General features: G+C 32.4%; 1 protein-coding gene across 4 annotated transcripts; it reads right to left on the bottom strand.

Moving 5' to 3' along the window:
• Positions 1-8,645: 8,645 nt before the first annotated feature.
• Positions 8,646-15,058, bottom strand: LOC145058631 (uncharacterized). 4 transcript variants are annotated; one of them, XM_079006516.1, is made up of 25 exons: positions 14,598-15,055; positions 14,190-14,360; positions 14,027-14,101; positions 13,868-13,946; positions 13,707-13,771; positions 13,528-13,617; positions 13,339-13,428; positions 13,156-13,242; positions 12,991-13,074; positions 12,778-12,897; positions 12,637-12,668; positions 12,413-12,545; positions 11,833-12,333; positions 11,230-11,750; positions 10,919-10,982; positions 10,700-10,805; positions 10,424-10,608; positions 10,222-10,347; positions 10,003-10,073; positions 9,839-9,901; positions 9,692-9,764; positions 9,491-9,610; positions 9,313-9,390; positions 9,155-9,205; positions 8,646-9,039 (listed from the first exon to the last, which is right to left on the bottom strand). In XM_079006516.1, exons 1-25 carry the CDS (start codon positions 14,844-14,846, stop codon positions 8,920-8,922), a joined length of 3,354 nt encoding a protein of 1,117 aa, XP_078862642.1. In that variant the 5' UTR covers positions 14,847-15,055; the 3' UTR covers positions 8,646-8,919. The 4 variants fall into 4 exon arrangements, 3 of the variants coding, with proteins under 3 accessions (XP_078862642.1, XP_078862644.1, XP_078862643.1); XR_013686442.1 differs by lacking the exons at positions 8,646-9,039; positions 9,155-9,205; positions 9,313-9,390; positions 9,491-9,610; positions 9,692-9,764 and having other exon boundaries at positions 10,003-10,122; positions 14,598-15,058; XM_079006518.1 differs by lacking the exons at positions 8,646-9,039; positions 9,155-9,205; positions 9,313-9,390; ... (1 more) ...; positions 9,692-9,764; positions 9,839-9,901 and having other exon boundaries at positions 10,000-10,131; positions 14,598-15,058.
• Between the last annotated feature and the right edge of the window lie 7,784 nt (positions 15,059-22,842).

The following is a 22,842-nucleotide window of genomic DNA, read 5'->3' as shown; positions in this document are numbered from 1 at the left end:
CAATTTTGAAACATAGTTACCCCTTTGAGTCATTTCCTCATGTTTTTTTTCCTTTACTTATTTTTTACCGGTAATTGTCGGTTACCACAATGTCAAATTTGAACAAAGAATGTACTCCGTTGATGTTTTTTTGTACAAATGCTTTACTTGGATAGTGTTTTTTGGACACACCAAACTTGAATGGTATTTTTTGAACGATTTTGAAACATAGTTACCTATATAACTCATTTTCCCTTTTAATATATTAATATTTTAGAAACATCTTAGACCAATTTTAAGCTAGTAGGTATGGACCTCTTAAGAGGTGTTGAGAGTCATATATGGCATACTATAACGTCTGTAAGTCGTTAAGAGCAAATGAATACCATTTCAGCCTCATGTTATGTTAAGGCATGTTGGTGTTATAACATATTGATATGGAAAAAACTATTGGATGTACATACTCTCTCTCTCTCTCTCTCTCGCTACGTCATATTATAACATGGAAACGTCACCCCTACTTCATGTTATAGCATAATAGTGTTGTGTTGACATGCGAGGTAGCAAAGTTTGGGTGTTATAACACCCCACCCATACCGTGAGCCTTTTAAATACATGATAGAACATAAATAAGCCCAAATCATATACCATTAACTACATTTTGTATCAACTTTTCCAAAAATATGTCAAAACCGAAAAAATGTAATTTACTCTAAAATTATGATTACAAATTATTTTGAAAAAAAATTAGTCATAATTTTTGAAGAAACTCCACTTTTCACTAAAAAACTTCTATCTTTAATGTCTTGCACTCCAACTTCCGTAAGCTCATTTTTTAACGTTTTTTACATCGCTTTTTACCCTGAAACACATCATAAAAATATCATCAAAGCAGGTCCATTCATAAATTATGTCAATTATAATTATAAAAAAATGAATATAATCAAGTAAAATTGACCGATCAAGGGCTTAAATAAACTAAACATGAAAGTATATTGATCACTCAATATATATTGAGTGGTCGATAGAAAAAAAAAAGCAAATAATCTTATTGCTCCAATGTAATAAGTCATAAATAATTTAAAGCAAATAGTAATAGGTCATAAAATAAGCTTCCAATAAGAGATGCTTTAAATATGATTAGTTAAACCAAAGGGTGTGGGTATGGTTTGGCCACACCTTTTGCCACGGTGGCGGGGGGAACATCGCACCCACCCTGTGGTTTCAGGCGTGGTTTGCCACATGCGGTAGATTTCTTTCGCACCTTCTCTCTCGCTTCTTTTACTCTACTTTTCCTTCTTCCCAGGTTTGAATGATCAAATTTTGAAAATTTTAAAACCTCACAACCCTTATTTTACCAAACCTAAATACAATTCTTCTATCTTTCTATATTTATTTTTCTCAAAAATCACTAGAAAATATCATCATCTTCGCCTTCTAAAGAATTTCAATTTATGCTTAAAGTCATCGCCAGTTCTGCTCAAATAGCGTAGAAAACTTATGACGCTATATGTGTAACGTTCCAAATATATTAAAATACTAGTAAAAATTTTCATTTTCAAACCATAAAAATCATACAAACAATCATTCAAAGTCGGACAATGTTTAATGTATTCTAAAATATCAGAGTAATCAAAATAGATAATGCAGAAATAAACATCAGGGGATGCGGTGCGATCAAGTCGCGGGCCTTTCCCTATGGAACCAAAAGCACCAGAAATATTTGAAACATAAACTATAAGCACAAAGCTTAGTGAGTTCCCCAAAATACAACATACCATATATATCAGGGGGGGCATCCCTAGGGGTGTGTTTCAACCCATGTGAATGCTATGATCTAACCATAGTCTTAGAGTCACTTCCAGACTACAGCCCAACCATAGCCTTTATGCCATGATCCAACCATGGTCTTCCATGCAAGTCACAAAGACAAACAAGTGATGTGATCTAACCACAGTCTTTCATACAGGTATTGTGATCCAACTACATTCTTTCATACAAGTGTTGTGATCCAACCACAATCTTTCATGCAAGAGTCACAGACATTCTAGCAACCTACATAGTATAGTGAGAAGACTTGCCTTTCAATGTCATGAAACAGGTACTACAGCCCACTTATTAAATCACACAAGGTCACACCATAGTCTACATTCTAGAACTAGCAATTTGACCAAAAGTCAACAGTCAACGATGACTTCAGCATGCTTCCACGTTCTAATCAATCCATGGTCACGTTGTGGAGAACAACTCAGGATCGATCGAAATCTCGGTCACGATCCAACTCATTCACGATTTAATTATGTTGTCACGTTGTGATGGTCATGCCTCCAAGTCGTGATAGATTTCGTCCAAAATAGTCAGGAAACCTCTAGTTGCCACGTCGTGGCGAGCAAACTGTCACATCGTGAAAACTAGGCTTTCTCAACTTAATGGATTCAGCTCTCAATCCATTAAGCCATCCATTCATTCCTTTTCAGAAGGCTTCCTAACGTCCAATATCATCAAAATATCGATGCTTTTCAACCATGCATGTCCAATACAAGTATAGAGCTCAAGCTAGGTCAAAATGGAGAAATAACACCAAGAATCTCATATATGGGGCTCAATACACTAGCAAACTTCATATATGAACCTTATATTCATCAAGGGACCTCAAGGACCCATAAAGTTGCTAACTTTATGGAATCATACCATTCCAACTAAGTCATACTTGAAGATAAGGGACAAAAACCTAGATCTAGAAACATAGAACAATAAAGTTTGGATCTTCAACACTTACAAAGGTCCATAATATAAGATAAAAGATAACGATGAGGCTTGCAAGCTAGATTTATACCCCAAGTGTGCTTCCTTCTCCTTCAAAACACCAACAAAACTCAAGATCTTCAATAATGGATGCTAGGGCTTCTATAAGGGTGAAAGGGGGTGATGGAGGCTGAGGGTGTGAAAACCCTAGCCATCACATCCCTTAAATAAGGATCAAACCCGCAAAAATTAGGGTTTTCACCATGCCTAGATGCCATGTCGTGACCACTATAATCTCACGGTGTGACACCTAAATGAGATACGCGTCTCATGCGGCCATGCCACATTGTGGTGATACTTCCACCACGTTATGGCCAACACAAAACTCATATGTTACTTTAAATTTCATACCTCGAGGATCCAGATGTTAAATTATGCAATAAAGAAGCTGAAAGTTTTCAACAGTGATCACGAAGATATATTTAGAGAAATCGTGAATCAGCTCACCAACGGTTGATGCAATACTACTTTGACGAGCATGCAAATTTTCAGGGCTACTATTTTTGAAGGCAGTTCATAATGCTCAAACCTTTATATCTACGTATAGTCGAAGATTTGACAATGGAGTGTAGTTATTTCCAATAATGTTCCGATGCTATAGGTACACTCGGTTTCACTCCCTTACAAAGATGCACAACCGCACTTCGTCAATTAGCATATGACATCCCTCCTGATGCGTGGGATGAGAGTTTTAGGATGTTCGCTAGGATTGCACGAGATAGTCTCCACTTTTTTCACATATGTGATTCGGATTTACGTTCCAAAATACTTACGTAAGCATACACACAATGACATCCTGTAATTGCAAGCCCATCATGCTAGTGTACATGGTTTTATGGAATGTTAAGAAGTTTAGATTGTCTTCATTAGGCATGGAAAAACTGCCCTACGTCACACCATGGGCAATTTATGCGAGGTAATCATGGTCCCCGTAATCATGGTCCCCTAACGGTGATACTTGAAGTGGTGGCGTCATAGGATCTGTGGATTTGAAATGCTTTTTTTGGTTCTCTCGATTCGATTAGCAGCATCAACGTTCTTAATTGTTCACCCATATTCAATAACATATATGACGGTTCAACACCATATTTGTCTTTTCAAATGCATGGAACACCATATAAGTATGGTTATTATCTTGTTAATGGGATCTATCTTGAGTATTTTTATTTTTGTTAAATCATTTTCATGTCCAAATGATCTAGACGAAAAAAATTCAAAATGGCTCAAGAGAGAGCTACGAAGGTTGTCGAGCGAGCCTTTGGAGCGCTTAAGAAATGTCGGTACATACTAAAAAACCAACACTTTTTATGGAGGAGGCAAAACTTCAAGAAGTCAAGTATGCATGTATCATATTGCATAATATCATTATTAAAGGTGAAGAAATAGCGATATGTACGTATGACGTGCATGAAACCATCCCCGAGACACACCAATAAAGATCGGTGGCAATGAATACATGGATAGGAAAGCGGAGATACATAGCACTGAAGCATTTCACAATTTTTACATGGACTTGGTAAAACACATTTACGAGATTTAAAATATTGATCTCCAATTGGATCCCCAGTGGCGGACATTAGTGGTGCATTGGGATTTGGGGGTCCCAGGTCACTGCTCAATTTCCGGTATGCAGTGTATTTTTTTTATTAGGTGCACCGTCTTGAAGTACGAGGGATACCCCTATTAAAACAGTCTGCGTCCGCCACTGCTCAGGATGACGATGGAGACAAGTTTTCGAATGAAGACTTTATGTAGTATGTTTTAGTTATTTTATGTGTGAACTTATTTTAAATTTCTTTGTGTTTTTTATTTTTTTGGTTGTTTTTTTAATTCGACTATGTATTTTTATTATTTAAATTAATAAAATTAAAATTTTTTATTTAAATTAAATTGTTAAAAAAATATATGATACCACGCCTTTTTTGTGATAAAAAGTAACATAGTAAAAAATGACACGCCTTAACGAAAACCTACAACATCTAAACGCACAGATGTCTGACTCGCAATAATCCCATTTGTCATTCATTAAATTGACTGTCTCTGTCTCTGTTTTCATGGACCCCATGACCAACCCTCTGTAGCATTTGATACGGTTGGTAAAGTACCTTATCAATATCGAGGGACCTTTTTATTTAAAGCTATTTACTTAAATATTATACTAGTAAATAAATAAATTCCACTTTTAGTTTATGTGGTTGGCATTCATATGCATTTTTAATCCAGGTTTTAAAAAATCGGTATCAATAATTTGCATGATTTCAAATTCAATTACTATGGATTTATTGATTGGTCTCTTAGTCAGTTACCCGTTAATGCCCTTTGTTAGTTACATGTAAAATCACAAAAATATGGTTTTTTTTTTTTTTTTCTAATTTTGTCTTTTTTTTTTGTTATATTTATTTTAAATATTAAATCAATTACCCACTACCCTATGCCCACCCTTGAAGTCGATAGTGGTACCTAAGACTCCAACACTGGAACCCATCCCCACCACTGAAAATGTTATATTTATCAAACCCCTCCCCACATCCTCTTCATCTCCGCCAAGCACCACCACCAACCACCAACATAACCCGTAGAAAAGGAATGATAAGAGGTGGCAGAGGTTTTGTGGAGATGGAAGCAATGGTGGGAAAAGGAGATTGGCGGCGATGGTAGGTGAAGTCGGTGTCCATTGATGGAGGCGGTCGGCTGCCTATTATTGAAGAGGGAAAGAGGAATGAGATGATGAATATGATCAAATTACAAGTTTATCCCCTTCAGTTTATAGTATTTTAATTTGGATACGAATATGCTTATATAACAAATTTAGCCCTTTAGTTAACGGTTTTTCTCAATTTGGTTTAAGGACAATATAGTCATTTTACACATTTACCAAATACCTGTTGATGATTGATGGTAAGTGGTAACAACCAAACCAAACCCGTGTAGGACCAAACCCGTAATTTACTCTAAACATTGTATTTGAATGCCTATTGTATCAAGATAATTATTTTTTTTATATTTTCTCACAAAATTACCATCAATTTTCTTAATAACTACACAACGAAGCTTTTTTTGACACAAGCAAATAATTAAATTTGTGGTGTTCGTGGGGGTATCATTCATTTGGCCAACGTATTTTATGTCTAATCGGTATAATCAGACAATCTCGAAATCACCTTGCGAGTTCACGAAGTCCATTAAAACTTTCGACTGTTTATGATCAAACCATGAAGTACATGCATGATCTCGTTTCATAAACAATATGTCAATTTGTGTCAAAGTTCTAAATAATGGAATGTGTGACTTGGTGATAATGTCAAGATTGAAGCTTTTTTAAATTTCGGCGAACGATGTCGTTTGTAAATTATTACTTAAGACAATAATTTTATATATAATTAATATTTTTATATGTATTTTCAACTATTATTCATTTTTATACATATATATAACTTAATGCAGTGTTTTGGTAAAGTTTGACGGCAGATACAAACCTTGGAGCAATGACGCATCATGACGAAATTTTTAGAACCTTGATTTATGTGTATATATGATCTTGAATGTCATCATCAGATCATTTGTCCTTCCTCAAAATAAATATTACAACTATAATAATAACTCGCATAAAATGATCAAATTAACCACCCGAACCCATTTTGTGGAGGATGAACAAAAGAAGTCTGACACATGAGGTTGCTCAACACACACCAAAATGAAAATAAGAACATTATAACAAGCTTGTGAATTTGCTTTGGGGATGTTCAATTTATAAAGCATTAAGCCAACATAAAGTAATGTACATCGTGAATCTTTCATGGGCAATCAATAGATATGTAATATCATAAATATGTTAGGTGATTGAATATGTAATAAAAATGAGTTGCTTGCAAGTTGCAAGTCTCAAAATACTCAATAAGTATGCCATAAATATAGTAAGTGGATGTATAATAAATCGTTGTATTCACGAGCCTTAAACATGTCATGAATATGGTTATTTTAGTGAATATCTCTTTATTATGAATATGTACAATAGGCATATATCAAAAAAACAAAACAATAGCATGATTCATGAATACTTTACTATTTGTGATTGGTTAATTCTGAACAAACGTTTTGTAAAAAAAATTCTAGAGAATGAACTGCTACATAATTTAATGCAATAAACCAAGTCTTTGCAAGTAAGTTGATAGTTGATGAAGACCGAACAAACTATGCACCTACTAGAGAATGAACTATTTATGTGGAAAAAGGTAAACTACATAAGATTCTATAGATGATCATATTGATGAAATGTCGTGTTCGTGCAAGCAATGCCGACTCAAGCCGATCTGAGATCCTAGATAGAATAAAAAAATGAGGCTTTTTTTTGCCTCCTAAGACGACTTAATACCAAATGCTCTTTTTTCTTAAATAATATTAAATAGATACATAAAAATGGCCCCCGAAAATTTGAAGGCTTTGGGCTATCGTCCATGCTACCCTACCTTTTGATACGGTCATGTGTGCAAAATCACATCCTTATAGGTTGTTTTTGGTCTTATCTTGCAAGATCATGTCTTGCAATTTATCGTTACTTTATCTTTGGTTAGCTACAAATGATAGAATAACTTATAAACTGTTTTTTAACCTTCTCTTGGGTCATTAAGGATTTATTAAACTCGTCCTTTTCGGCTAGTGGTTATTTTAAGTGGCTTGTTGGCTTTCTTCTACTCGCTAAATAAAAATAAAAACTTATGAATTCATGGATTAAGTGTTGGCTCAAAAGCGCAGTAATCAACTTACTTGTACACAATGTTTAGGTAAATTGTCGTCTTCATCGTATGTTTTTTTTATCAATAATATCGACATGTTGGTTTGAGAAAATGTTGTTTAACATATAAGAGTTGTCATTTTCAAGAAAAGGTCATCTTATAACATATAAGAGTCATCATTTTACGAGGAAATTGACTACTTCTGAATTAACATAAGTTCACGAGGACCTTGTGAGGAAACTTTGCCACAATGTGTACATTGAATTGGTACCTTGCAAGGTACTTTCTTGCGATACTTATGATCGTTTCATATAAAAAGTTGAAAAGTAATCATCTTCGTTTAAGAGGCTTTCACAGTTCCACATGTCGTTTTTGTGAATAGCTCTTTTATTTAAGGGGTGTTTAGGAGTGCTTATTTAAAATAATAAGTATTTTGTAACTTATTGGCTTATAAGCTTATAACAATACCAAAACAGAGGTTTTAAAAAAAGTATTAGAGAGTTTTTGATAAGTTAGTGGGAAATAACTTATCAAAAATGATTTAATTCTGGTATGGGACAACTATTAGTTACTTTTATAAAACCATTTATCCAAACACTATTTTTAACTTATACATCCTTCTTTTAAGCTTTACCAAACACCCACTTAACATCTATGTAGACATGTTACTCTTTGCATGCATAAATAATTGGATGGGAATAAATAGAATGCATACTTTTAAACAGATAAAATACTTGGAGACTTTTTTTCTTGATGTAATAAACTTAAAATGGATTAAGCACTTGATCCAAACAATCATACATGGTTGTTTCTTGTTGACCTAATCTAGCCACTTATACATGTTTGTGTCTTTTTGACTTAATGGATAATGTCCAAAGAAAAAATTGGCTCACCAGCTCTTTACCTATCCGCACTTCTTTTTTTCATCCTAACTTCTCTCACATTGAAAATGATGAATATAGTTAAAATTGAAAAATATTATGAAATTTGTTTTTCTAAAATCAAAAGATAAAATGGTCACTTAGTCTTATCTAAACGGTGTATTTAGTCTAGAAAACCAAAACAGACCAATTCATACATACAACACCATTATCCATTATTCATGCAAGCCTAGATGGAAGCAAAAAATAAAATACAACCCGGTACGCCTCGTGGTTTCATTCAAAATTTGTGGTTACATTGTAAAGTTTAAATAAAAATAACTGTGGAATCACTCAAGAAGGTGCTACATTACAAATAAGAGATAAAAGATATAGCACCTTGAGTTATGGTTAAATTTATACACACCCACACACACACACACACACAACAAATCATATAGCAAAAATGGGATACATATGTTAAGAAATGAAGGTTTTTGAAGGCTAACCTTCATATAGAGTGAGAGAAATAAAATTAGTAGCTATAAACCTGATGATCCTGCCTCAATTTTTTCTAGAATCTCTGATTTGGTCTTCCTTTTCCAACCTTTCATGGTGGCCACAAGGTTTATTAGCCCTGTCATTTGGCTTTTCGTGTATTCCTATACACAATCACAAATACCATTGTATAATATTATAATAATAATAATGCAAAATATCATTTATAAAAATTAAATTGTGAACAAGTTGAGGTAATAAAATATAAAAATATCTTACTGGATGAGCACGAGCCCAATGCACATATTCGGTTTCTGGGAGATAAAATGCCTGTTATAACATAAACCACATCACATATTATTCCCATATATTTTTTTATGAAATTTAATAATGCCAAAATTACTTAATCAAAATATCAAATCACAGTCTTTTGTTACCTTAATAAAAGTTTCAACTCTTTGTAATTTCGGCTTAACATTAATCGTGAGAAAATGCTGTAGACCAGTGATCAAAACCTGAATAAACAACACATACGTACCCTCAGTTTTTAACATAAATTCTCAGAAACAAATATTTATATTTTAAAAATAAATAAATAAATAAATAAAGGAGAACCTGAAAATCCAATGACATGAGAGCTCGACCCTCATCAGTACACCTCTTCACCTTTGATAGCCCTTCAACGACTGTTTCAGAAAGATTTTCAAGTCCATATCCTATTAATGTATCTTGCACCTGTTTTTACACAAAATACTTTCTATTAATTTATTATAAAAAAAAAAAAAAAGTTTCTAATAATTTACACAAATACTTTACCTCCTTATGAATGCCTCCATGAGCGAGCCTTGTCTTGTAGTGCTTAAATTCTCCCAACAACAAATCAACATACCTAATAACCAATAATGATTTAACTTAAGAAGTGATGTTTTTAAATATTCGGTGCTAAAAATTAAAAATAATCACCCGTTGTGTTCCATTCCAAGTTCTTTCACTTCCCATTTAGCATTAGCAATTCGATCAGCATATCTGCCAAGTGGGACCCAATTAAACTCCACGTATGAAATTTATAGATAAAGAAAAGGACAAAATTACACAAATATCATTATATTATCATCTTACTTACTTACCCACTAATGTGAAGAAGTAATCTTGCAGTTGTTCTATGAATTTGCTCTATAAGATCTGGCACTGAACCAACCTGATCATATTTTGAGAAGTATGCTTCAGTTTGTGTTTTCACCTTTTTCCTATTGCAACTGAAGTTTTATAACATCTTTACATATCTAAAAAAATAAGTACATTAAATTTTTGAATCTTTTTATAATCAAGTAACTCAAGTGTAGTACCAAATGCACATAGAAGTCTTCAACAATCACTGCATTATTCTGCTGAAGAATTGATTGAAAATGAGCCTTGGATTTATGCAATACTCGAGCCACAAGAGATATAGTGTCAGCCCCTGCACATCTTTCCTGCAACATGAAATTTTAATTAAATGTTAATAGTTTAATTAATTAATTGAAATAAATACAAGAATTATTATTATACCTTGAGGCCAAAAGAGGTGTTGGTTATATGATTAAGATTTGAAGACATGCCATTGTGTGAGTTGTCTGAATGGGATAATGGCATGTTTAAATGTGTAGATGAAGAGGTTGAGAATGAATGAGGTGGAGATTTTATCCACTGATCGCAGTCACGTCGTATTCTTGATAGGGCTGTTTTCAACCGAACTGAAATTTTATAAAAAGTTAACAATAGAAAGATTCAGAATAGAATATGATAGATTAATAAAAAGGTTAGGTAAAAAAAATATATACTTACGATTAAGAGTGTCGTGTAATCCTTTATTACCACTGGGATTGGTGTTTACTTGACCAAAGCTTAGAAAAACGAAATGAAAAAATATCCCAAAATGTTGGCATATTCCCTGAGAAAATTGGAAATTAAAAAATATATATATATATAACTGTTTAGCATGGTGTGAATAAAATTTGAAAAGATAAACATGAAAAGATATAGTGATATAATGATATTGTGTACCTTAAAAAACTCAGCATTGACTATATCTAATCTTTGCATTAGCCTTGCATATTTATCCATCACCCTATTATTGCATGTAAAACAAACTTCAGTATAGTTATAGTTTAAGCACTATTCTATATATTATTTAAATATAAATTATAGAAAAAAGATTTATCAAAAAAAAAGTTACATTTGCAATTATTCATTGAAAGAAAAAAACATCACCCAAGGAATGAAAATTAACAAAATGAAAGGAATCAATTCCTTCAAGAACTTTTTCTTTTCATTTCATTATTTCTCTGATTCAAAAGTTTATAAAAATCACTAACCTCAAGACACATATTGAAGATCCTGTGTGTGCTTCCATCTCTTCATTACTCCAAGGTGAAGACTGATTTCTTGAACGATTCGGCTTTGAAATCCTACTTGGAAGTTGACTATCTTCATCAATAAAATCTGCATGAAGATCTTCATTTTCATCTTCAAGATCACCATGACCATTGCTATGATTCACATCACTGTTATCAACAGATAAACTGTTCCTATAACATCCCTCACTGAAATTTCCCTTGGGTGAGTCTGGAAATACTGATAAAGAATCATCAAACTTCTTGGAAGCAATTTTTGGAGAAAATGGATCTCCAGTATTAATCCAATGAGAAAATCCACTCTGTTTAGTGTTGATTTTTGCCAAATCTGGTGGTTTTTGGGAAGATGATGAAGTATTAGTAGAAGCAGTTTGAATAATCAATGCAGCTCCATCACCAACAAGCCCTGCAAAACTAACTGTTTGGATTGTCTCTGGTGGGATGATAAACCAACTCTCCTTTTCCAATACCATTTTTAGAGCCTGAAAATTAAAAAATTAAAAAAATAAATCTTTTAATGACATATAAAGGATAAATACATGTAAGCTGAATATGTAAACTTACATATATATTTTGGCGATGAAAACACATGTAGTAGCTTTCACAAATAGCTTTCACTCTGTGCCTAAATTCAATAGCTTCAGCTCCACAGAAAGCTTCACCAGCTAAAATGAAGGTATTGAGATCTTCATAATTTTTTAAAAACTGATGAATGCTAGTGGACCCCACTGCATCAGAAGAAAGAAGAACTGACAAACGACTTGTTGTAAGTTGCCAAAGATTCCTTCGACCTCTTAGTAATGTTTGTGAAACAAATGTAGTGGCATCACTACGAAGCTGAAACCATGAAGATCCACTGCTTGAAGCTCCACTTCCATCGTCCCTTGATTCCATGGAATTGGTGATTCCATTCCGGTCTGTAGGTTCTGAAACGGAATTGGACATTGAGAGAGTTAAAGAATCATTGTCTTCCTTGGGAATAGAATCAGCACGTTGGAGATTCTTGAAAGAATTTGTGCGTTCGTGTTGTTTGTGCATAGTAGGTGATAAATGCCCCAATGGAACCTGTAATATGAATTTAAATTAATAGCAAATTAAGAAAGTGAAGAAAAAAAATGAATGAATTATATTTATAGTTTTATACCTTACTATTTGAACTGAAATTCATGATTGCATGATATGAGCACATCACTTGAAAGGGAACAGCTAGTGTTGCTAACAAACACTCCCTAAACTTAGATTCAGGTACCCGAGTGCATAGATCACTATATGTAAACCTAATTTACAAACAAAAACATATTTTATTAAAATATTTGAAAACAAAAATGATAGGCATCTTTAAATAAATCAAACAAATGAAAATGATACCTAGTGTTATGAATGTCAGCAGTGTTTAAATCCTGCCACATTCGAGTTGTTATAACAGTTATGAATGATAAAATGCTTTTTGGAAAGATTGTCTTATTATAGATTTATATCTGCTACTTAGGGGTATAAACGTAAAAGTACCTCTAGCACTATATTTTTCAGGACTCCATGAGTTTCAGATATAACTTCCTGCATAAAGAAGCTTTGTATCTTTTCAGCAAGACCAGAAACATCACCAATTAATGCATAAGCATCAACCACCTATCAATATCACAATGAGAGTGACATAACAAACAATTATAAGAAGAGCTCTTTTTACAACTCTAAATTATAACTAATGAAGCAATGTCATACAGTTACAAAGCTTGTTTCTTTGAAGTCTCTGCATACTCCCAACAAAAGTGAATCCAATTTCTGTAAAGCTTTACCCAACCATACCTGAGTCCACAAGAAGATATTTTTAAACAAAGACACAAGAAACTGAAATAGCATCTATTTTAGTGGCTAGAAGATTCTTACCTCAACACCACGACTCATTTCTTGTATGACCAAAAGCTCTGAGAAACCATCAAGAAGTTGAAGATACTCAGGCAAGACTTGGAATGCCTGTAGATTGAACCAATAGAGATATTTATATATATAATGGTTTTTGCATGTTTGAAGTGGAAAAATTATCATGATATAGAAAAAGCAGTTTGTGACCTTAAAGAAGTTCCCTTCATTGACATGGGTTTCAAGTGCTACTTGCATGTCTTGTGCATGACGAAGCTCTGCTAAAACTGGGAGTATGTCCTGAAATTTTTGTGGGGTGTGAATATATCAGAAACATGTGTATGTTAATTAATATAACAAAAAGTAATGATGTTAGGGGACTTAGAGGATGGGTGATACCAAAAGAGCTTGTTTCCTTCTAGAATTTGTGTGAACAATAAGATCCCTTGATACTTCGTTTCTTGAAGAAGTTAAGTGTCTTCTTCCATTCTGCAAATACAAGTTTACATGCATAATGAGTTAATGGTTGAACTGAATTAGATTATGGCATATAAATGCAAACACCATCACCTGCTTACCATGCAAATGATGTTTGCAACCTTCATGTCTTTCTCCAACTCCTTTACCAAATGCATTCCTTTCACTGATGAAATGGAAAACTATTAGAATCTTGTTCAATAGAAGGTTTTATAATAAACAATGGAAGGTGAATTTATGATTTTATTCATCTTATTCTTACCCATTACTTCATGGTGATCCATCACTTGGCGTGACAGACTTTCTGTTACTTTATCCAGCTGTAATAACCTAAGAGCAGCCTATAAGCAAGAAATTATAGATTCAAATGATAAACATCAACAGAATCTAGATATATGGAGGAAACAAATCATAATATTACCTTAGCTTCAAAATATGTGAGCTCATTTTCTTCTGGTGGAAGCTTCTCTAAAGTGTGGCGAACAGGATCAAACATCTAGACACATAAATTCAGTAGTTCTTAGCCAATGCAAGACATTTTAAATAACATCCCTAACCCACCCTTAAACTCAAAGATGTTAAACCTCTTCATAAAATTCTTCTTCAAGCTCCTCCACAACTGGACCACGAGGAAGCCTGCTTCCATATATTGAACTCAGTTCTTCAGAACTTGAAGAGAGACTTTGCCTATGATGGGGAGGGATTGAAGCAAGTGCACGGGCTAAAGTTGCTGCAGTTGCAGCCCGAGGTGGAATCTGAAAGAAAAAATGTATTGCATTGCATCTAATCATATTGCAGATACGAAATACCTAATTGACATCAACAAACTCTAAATGCGATGCAATACTAGATTTATCATTAAATATGAATGTCTGAAAACGAGAAACAGATCAATTCTTACAGATACTCACATCACACAATACGAAACGAGTGATCTGAAAGTATGTTACGTACGAAATGTGTGAAAATAAGCACTACAGGTCTTGAATTACCTCGGGGCGATCGGACGTGGAAGGGAGGAAGCCGATGGATCTAGCGGAGCGGACTGAACTGAGAACCTTCTCACCAACCTTTGATAAATCCATACCTCCACCGCAATCACCGGCTCCTCCTTGAGAGAATAGAAGCGAACCCAAGAAGAAAAACCTAGAAAGCTCGAAACCTTCAGGATTCAAATTGGCATGATTGAAAGCAATTGGAATCAACGCCAATGGTGATGCGTGGAAATTACTTGGCTGCATTTCAAATCGGGGCTCTGGCGAGGTGCATTTGAAACCCCATTTGTTGAGATCGGTGAATGGTTGAGGGTTTAGAGAAAAGTGAGATCAAAGTTTTGTCGGAGCAGACGGGTTACTGTGTCTGTGTCTATGTCGATTTGTTTGTTTTTGTGTAGAAACTGTTTATCGTTTGGTTTGATTCGGTTTGTTTTTGTTTTCGCATATCTGTGAGTCTGACAAACTCAGTTGACCTTCATGTCGCTGTCATTCTACATTTCTATGCATGCCTCTTTCTACATCTTTTTCCAAATAAATATTGTTTGTCGTAATATCAAGTAAATCAAATATTGTTTAACTAAACTTTTTTTTTTCTTAATTTAACTTTATTAAATGCATCCTTTATTATTTAAAAAAAAATAACCAAAACATATTTTTTTCCCCAACATTTTCCACAAAAATAAAAATTGACCAAAATAGTCATGATTTTCTCATATGACGATATGTGAAAAATGACATTGCCTATATTATTTTTACAAAACGATGTCGTTTTGAGACGTTGACTATGAAAATTTTATGGTTCACTACGAAAATGAGTAATGGGCTGCAAAAATCTTATAGATCAAAGGTGGTTATTAAAAAAAAAAAGTCTTCATTTTTCCCACTTCACTTTCGCAAATTACTACCAAATTCTCTTTGAAGACAATGGTTGACAACGATGAAGATCTTCTCAAGTCGGATAGTTATTTATCCTTATCTACGTTTATTTAGCCAAAAAATTGTAGGACATTTTTGCATGTCTCAATGCATTTTAGTAGGTTTACGTCGTTGAAAATATATATTTTCGCATGTACTCCCCTGCACAAATCTAGATATTGAAGAACTAATTTATAACTGGTGGAAACTACGGTTACAAAATTAATTAAATTTTTATAGTAAAACTTAAAATTATTAATCAGTTATTTTAAATAAATTATTAGTTAAGAGATTTTTTTAGTTATATAAAATTATAATCGTTGATTTAAATAAATATGTAAAATTATATCATTTTATAATTTTTATTTTAATATTATTAATTTAATGTAATTAAAGTGAAAAATTTAAAATTTGAAATTTGAAATGAAATATCAATAGGTTGACAAGTGACATTCATTAATTAATTAAAAGACATAATATGGTGACACGTGACAAAAGAATTATAAAATATGCATTAATTAGAATGATTAATAGGGTGACACATGTCAAAAAGAGAATAAAACTATTCTTTTATTAGAATAGGGAGATAGGGAGATTTCAAAGATACCATAAAAAGATGGGGTTAGTGCCGCTAAGGATAAGGGATTGCGATCGGAATGAAAAATGTCATGACCATTACCTTGGACAACGCCGCTACAAACGACAAGACAATTGACTTTTTAGTCAAAAAGTTGCCCAATCTTTACGAGGGTGGAAAGCATTTCCAAGTTAGGTGTATGGCCCACATTTTAAATCTTATCGTAAAGGATGGACTAAAATATCAAAACTATCATGTTGATTGTATCCAAAAGGCGGTACGGTACATTAGATTGTCACCACAAAGAATAAACAAGTTCAAGAAGGCGATGAAAGATTGTGGCTTACAAACGAAGAAGTTTCTATGTGGTGACACTCCTACCCGATGGAACTCGACTTTCGAGTTATTGAAGTCCGCATATCAGTTACGAGAGGCATTTACGGAATTTGGCATAAGAGGTAGTATTTATTTTTAAGTTATATATCAGCTTTTCATCAAAATTATTAAGATTTTGTAATCTGTGACGTTTTAGACTATAATTTTGTTTGTTTATGTATCTTTAACAGATAAATCATATGAAAGGGATCTCGGTAGAGTACGGGAAAATTATGACTTTGAAGTTGTAACCGAAATGGTGAAATTCTTTGAAAAATTCAAAACAAAAACAGAGCTTGTTTCGTCTACATCAAAACCTTTGGTAAATCTTTTTATCCGGGAAGTCTTAGATGTGGACATACATCTAAGAAAGTGGTCAACCAAACCAATGTTTCTCGATATGGTAAAAGATATGAGGACGAAATACGACAAGTATTGGGGTGCATACAACAAGATGAACGATTTTATGTACTTTGCAGTTTTACTTGATCCTACCACCAAATCACTTTTTTTGTTACATGCTTTTAAAAAAATGATCGGGTACATGGAACCAGCATTGACCCCCGCGAGCATGGACATAAAAGCACGTCAAATGGCCCGAGAGGTTGAGAATAGGATGAAAAATTTATTTATGGCCTACTTGGAACGATTTGACAGTGGTGGATCATCTCAACAAGAAGCGAGTCAAATAGTCATTGATGTTGATGATGATAACGATTTTTTCGGTGATTTTCTTTGTACGGGAGGTAGCAACTCGGATCTAACGGATAACGAGTTACGAACTTATTTGAAAGAGAATATAGTTAATTATAAAAAAGATTTCTCAATTCTCGGGTGGTGGAGAGTAAACGCAATTAGGTTCCCAACAATTGCTCGGATGGCGAAAGGTGATTACTTTTTTTTAGTCTTTCATAATTTCCTTATAAATTAATGTTGTTACAATTTAATTCTTTGTTGTTAGACATATTGGCAATACAAATCTCAAGTGTAGCGTCCGAGTCCGCGTTTAGCACATGTGGTAGAGTTGTAAGTGAGTATCGGACTAGTTTATCGACGTTGATAGTTGAAGCTTTGTTATGCACCCAAGATTGGGTGAGAAAGTCTATAAATCCGATAATTGACAACGTTGATGACATCTTGAACGATGATGATATAGCTTTGGGTAAAAAAATTACAAGCTTTGTTCTTTTTTTTATACAATTATTACTTTTTATTAAATACTAACAACATTTTCATTTGTGTTTATGTAGAGATTGCACAAGCTTTAAATATGTTACATATTGATGACAATGATATGGGGAAGAAGCCAATGGAAGATTAGATTATGAGTTTATGAAGTTTGTTATTTTGATTGATTTTAAAGTTTCAATTATGATTTTTGTTGCTACGGTATTACTTTTGTATGTTTGTGTTAAAATTGTTAACTTTTGTTGGTGAACTTGAATTATATGTTAGTTACTTTTATTTGGAAAATTAATTTTGCAAGTTATAATTTTATACATCAATTTACATTATTTATATTCTATGCAATTAAAGTTGTACCGGTCCAAACGTGTCAAAAAACCGGAAAACCCGGACCCGGACACGGACACGGACACGATGCATCCGGTCCGGTCCATGGTCCACAATTTTCTCCATAACCGGTCCGGTCCAAGAGCCGGTCCGGTCCGGTCCAAATGTTCACCCCTAATTGTTTGTCGTAATATCAAGTAAATCAAATATTGTTTAACTAAACTTTTTTTTTCTTAATTTAACTTTATTAAATGCATCCTTTATTATTTAAAAAAAATAACCAAAACATATTTTTTTCCCCAACATTTTCCACAAAAATAAAAATTGACCAAAATAGTCATGATTTTCTCATATGACGATATGTGAAAAATGACATCGCCTATATTATTTTTACAAAACGATGTCGTTTTGAGACGTTGACTATGGAAATTTTATGGTTCACTACGAAAATGAGTAATGGGCTGCAAAAATCTTATAGATCAAAGGTGGTTATTAAAAAAAAGTCTTCATGTTTCCCACTTCACTTTTGCAAATTACTACCAAATTCTCTTTGAAGACAATGGTTGACAACGATGAAGACAATGGTTAACAACGATGAAGATCTTCTCAAGTCGGATAGTTATTTATCCTTATCTACGTTTATTTAGCCAAAAAATTGTAGGACATTTTTGCATGTCTCAATGCATTTTAGTAGGTTTACGTCATTGAAAATATATATTTTCGCATGTACTCCCCTGCACAAATCTAGATATTGAAGAACTAATTTATAACTGGTGGAAACCACGGTTACAAAATTAATTAAATTTTTATAGTAAAACTTAAAATTATTAATCAGTTATTTTAAATAAATTATTAGTTAAGAGATTTTTTTAGTTATATAAAATTATAATCGTTGATTTAAATAAATATGTAAAATTATATCATTTTATAATTTTTATTTTAATATTATTAATTTAATGTAATTAAAGTGAAAAATTTAAAATTTGAAATTTGAAATGAAATATCAATAGGTTGACAAGTGACATTCATTAATTAATTAAAAGACATAATATGGTGACACGTGACAAAAGAATTATAAAATATGCATTAATTAGAATGATTAATAGGGTGACACATGTCAAAAAGAGAATAAAACTATTCTTTTATTAGAATAGGGAGATAGGGAGATTTCAAAGATACCATAAAAAGATGGGGTTAGTGCCGCTAAGGATAAGGGATTGCAATCGGAAACAAGCTTTTACTTCAGGAATAATCTTCAAATATAATTGTTAACAATGCAAAGATGAAGGTTTAACGCCATCAAGTTATTTTTCCTATAAATACGAGATTTTCACATCCTAAAAAAGTGTGCAGAAAAGAAACCTTCTTAGTTATGAAAAAACAACCATTTGTTAAGAGTTGCAGATGTGGTATGTTGAAGAATTGTTAAAGAATTATTGAAGAAAGTATATGCACGGTCGTGCCAATGGGTGGGCAGCTTGGTGTGTCGCTCAGGGCCTCCAAATTTCTAGGGCCCGATTTTATATACATTATTATGTTAGTATAGGAAAATAAATTGACATATCGTGTAGACAAGCAGTGGCGGACATGTATGGAGCAAATTGGGGTCCCGGGCCATTGCTCCAATTTTTTCCACAAGTGTAATTTTTTTATATATAGATGCACCTGATGTCTACAAAAAATTATAGGTGCAAATCTAATCTTTAAGGCTAGGTAAGCCCACCACCAAGTTAGCTCACAACCCACTTAAACCCAATAACCAATTCTCTAATTATGGATGTAGCCATGAGAACAATCCTACAAAACAAGAAAAAAAAAAGATAGCTCATCTCTGCCTCTATGTGAAGCTGTGACTGAACCATCAACAGGAAGATAATTTTTTTTTTCCAAAAAATGTGTACTCGCAAATGTCAAATTTAAATATTAAGATGTAATAATCGGTTTAGTGTACTATTACTTTAAAAAAAAACTATGTTATCATATTTGGACGAATTTTTTTTTGTGCACTGCTAGTAAAAATGTCTACGTCCGCCACTGTAGACAAGGCGAAGAGAAAAATGAAAAAAAAAAATGGAGCCAAACAAAATCAACAGAGAAGACTAAGGGATGTGCTATTCTTCTAAAATAATTATTATAGTGAGCCTCTCACCATTATTAATAGAAGAACTCTTTGAATCGATTTTGACATTTTCAATGGCAACAAACAAATCGATAATTGCTAGTCTAATTGGTAAACGCTTTATATTTCATTACACTATCAACTATTCACCATAGGAAATAGGGATTTGAAGTTTAAGTGGAAACGCTTTAAAAATCATTATCTTTAATTTATTATGTTCGATAGTTCAGATTGATTGTTTAAGATTTCAATTAAACAACCCCCCCCCCTTAATATTTTTTGTTTCAGTTAAATAATATGTTATCATTCATACATGTTCCCCGAGAATTTGACACCTTTATTTACGACAACTATACTATATCCGATCAAATTTACTATATGTAGTGATGTCAAAAAGTCTCATGGGACCCCGTTCCTGTGGGGGTCCCGTCCCGTTTGGGGGTATTTATTAAAAAAAATCGGAGACGGGGGCAAGATTAACACCCATTTTAATTTAGAGGACGAGGGGCGGGGATGGACAGTCCTGTCCCGAAACCCCATGGGGCCCACGTTAATAGATTCTACATATATTTACATATATTAATTATATAAATATAATAAACAATAACATGATTTTGAGCTTCCAAAATTCAACAAAAAACATGTTTCTAAGTTAGTATAATATTTTTAAAATGCTATAACTTTTTTTAACATATAAAATTTTTCTATAAATAAATATTTTTTTACCTAAAAATAGCTCCAATTAGCCCAAACAACAAATTCTTTTAGCCCAAAAAAATGCAGCTCAAAATCAATCGGTGGTAGGGGAACGGGGGCAGGGGCAGGGGTAATAAGGGGGATTCAGGGGCGGGGGCTGGGATAAGAAGGCTAGAATTTTTTTTTTTTTTGGGTGGGGGGCGGGGGTGTGCACTACCCGTCCCGTTTACCTCTGTTGACATCCTTAACTATATGTGTGAGTGTTGTTTAAGATGTGTTAGATAAATGTTTTGTAAATTTAAAACTTAAATATTTTAGTATAAAAACCTCACATCAAATTTCAATCTTAATTTCTATTTAGTTTCCTTTATTATATCATTTGTATAGCTTCAAAATTCTTATACAAGATTTTTACATGTATTTAAATTTAAGTGTTATTTTGAAGCTTCTATTCCCTATCAATGGTGAAATTTGATCTATAACTCCAATTTATGAATTCAAATACTTGAATCATCCTTGATTTGAGTGTTTTTGTATTTAGAGATAGAGAGAAGAGATGGAAACAAAAACTTCTCATTGATTGAAAAAAAAAATGATAACTGCTATTGTATATGTACAAAAAAAACTACTAGAACAAGTGGTTACAGCTTTATATCTACAAAATTACTAAACTACCCTTATGCATATTTACAATCGTCTAATAAGTGTTTATAAATAAATTGGAATTAATCAAATCATTGTTGTTGTTATTTGTCACTCAGTTATTTGCCACTCATTGATTCATAGAAATTTCTAAAGAGAAATGAAATATCTTTTTAATTTTTTTTTCTGATCCATTTTAATTGATGACAAGTATCACATTTAATAAAATAAATGATATTTTAAGACACTTATACCATTTAATATAGATAGGATGATGAATATATATATATATATATATATATATATATATATATATATATATATATATATATATTGGGCTAGGTTATAATGTGGATAAACAATTATAGTGATAACGTGTGGACAATATTATTCTATGAGAATTACTAAGAGAATAAGTAATGCGAATACGTTAAACCTTACAAAAATATCGTCATTTTCATGCATTCTCACTAATTCTTATTCATTTTTGTTCTCAAACATCGTTTTTAACTCATTTTCATTCTGACAGAATACGACTAAATAAACATTCTGACAACATTCTGACAGAATGAGAATAATAATAAAAAAGTCTATAATAACGTTATAGACGATTTAATTAGTGAGAATGCGTGTTAATGATAATAGTTATGTAAGATTGAACGTATTCATATTATCAAACAACTTATTTTCTTTGTCATTTTCACAGAATAGCATTGTCCACACGACCACACAATAGATGTCAATCCACGTTTGAATCTCTCTCTCTCTCTCTCTCTCTATATATATATATATATATATATATATATATACTAGTTTATAACCTGTGGGAACCACGGTTACAAAATAACTAAACTTTGTAAGTAAAAATTCAAAACTATTAAATAATTATTTTAAATAACTTATTAATTAAGATATACTTTTTTAGTAATATATAAAATTAGAACCGTTGATTCAAATAAATATGTAAAATTATATCATCTTATAATTTGTATAAATTTTATTTTATTATAATTTGTATAAATTTTATTTTATTTTTTATTCAAATGTTATTATTTAATGTAATTAAAATGAGAAATTTAAATTTTGAATTTGGAAATTTAAAAGGAGAATCAATAGATTGACAAGTGACATAATATTAATTACAAAGCTTAAAATGGTGACACATGACAAAAGAACTACTCTTTTATTAGTATCCTAGTTTATAACCCGTGGGAACCACGGTTACAAACTTAATTAAACTTTAATACTAAAAACTCAAAATTATTAATCACTTATTTTAAATAAATTATTAATTAAGAGATTTTTTAGTTATATAAATTTATAATCATTGCTTTAAATTATATCACTTTATAATTTGTGTTAATTTTATTTAATTTGCATTTTAATGTTATTAATTTAATGTAATT

Source organism: Lactuca serriola, chromosome 6, assembly GCF_051521515.1.
Source record: "Lactuca serriola cultivar US96UC23 chromosome 6, Lser_US96UC23_V15, whole genome shotgun sequence".
Taxonomy (NCBI): Eukaryota; Viridiplantae; Streptophyta; class Magnoliopsida; order Asterales; family Asteraceae; genus Lactuca; species Lactuca serriola.
This window is presented reverse-complemented; position numbering and strand designations above follow the sequence as displayed.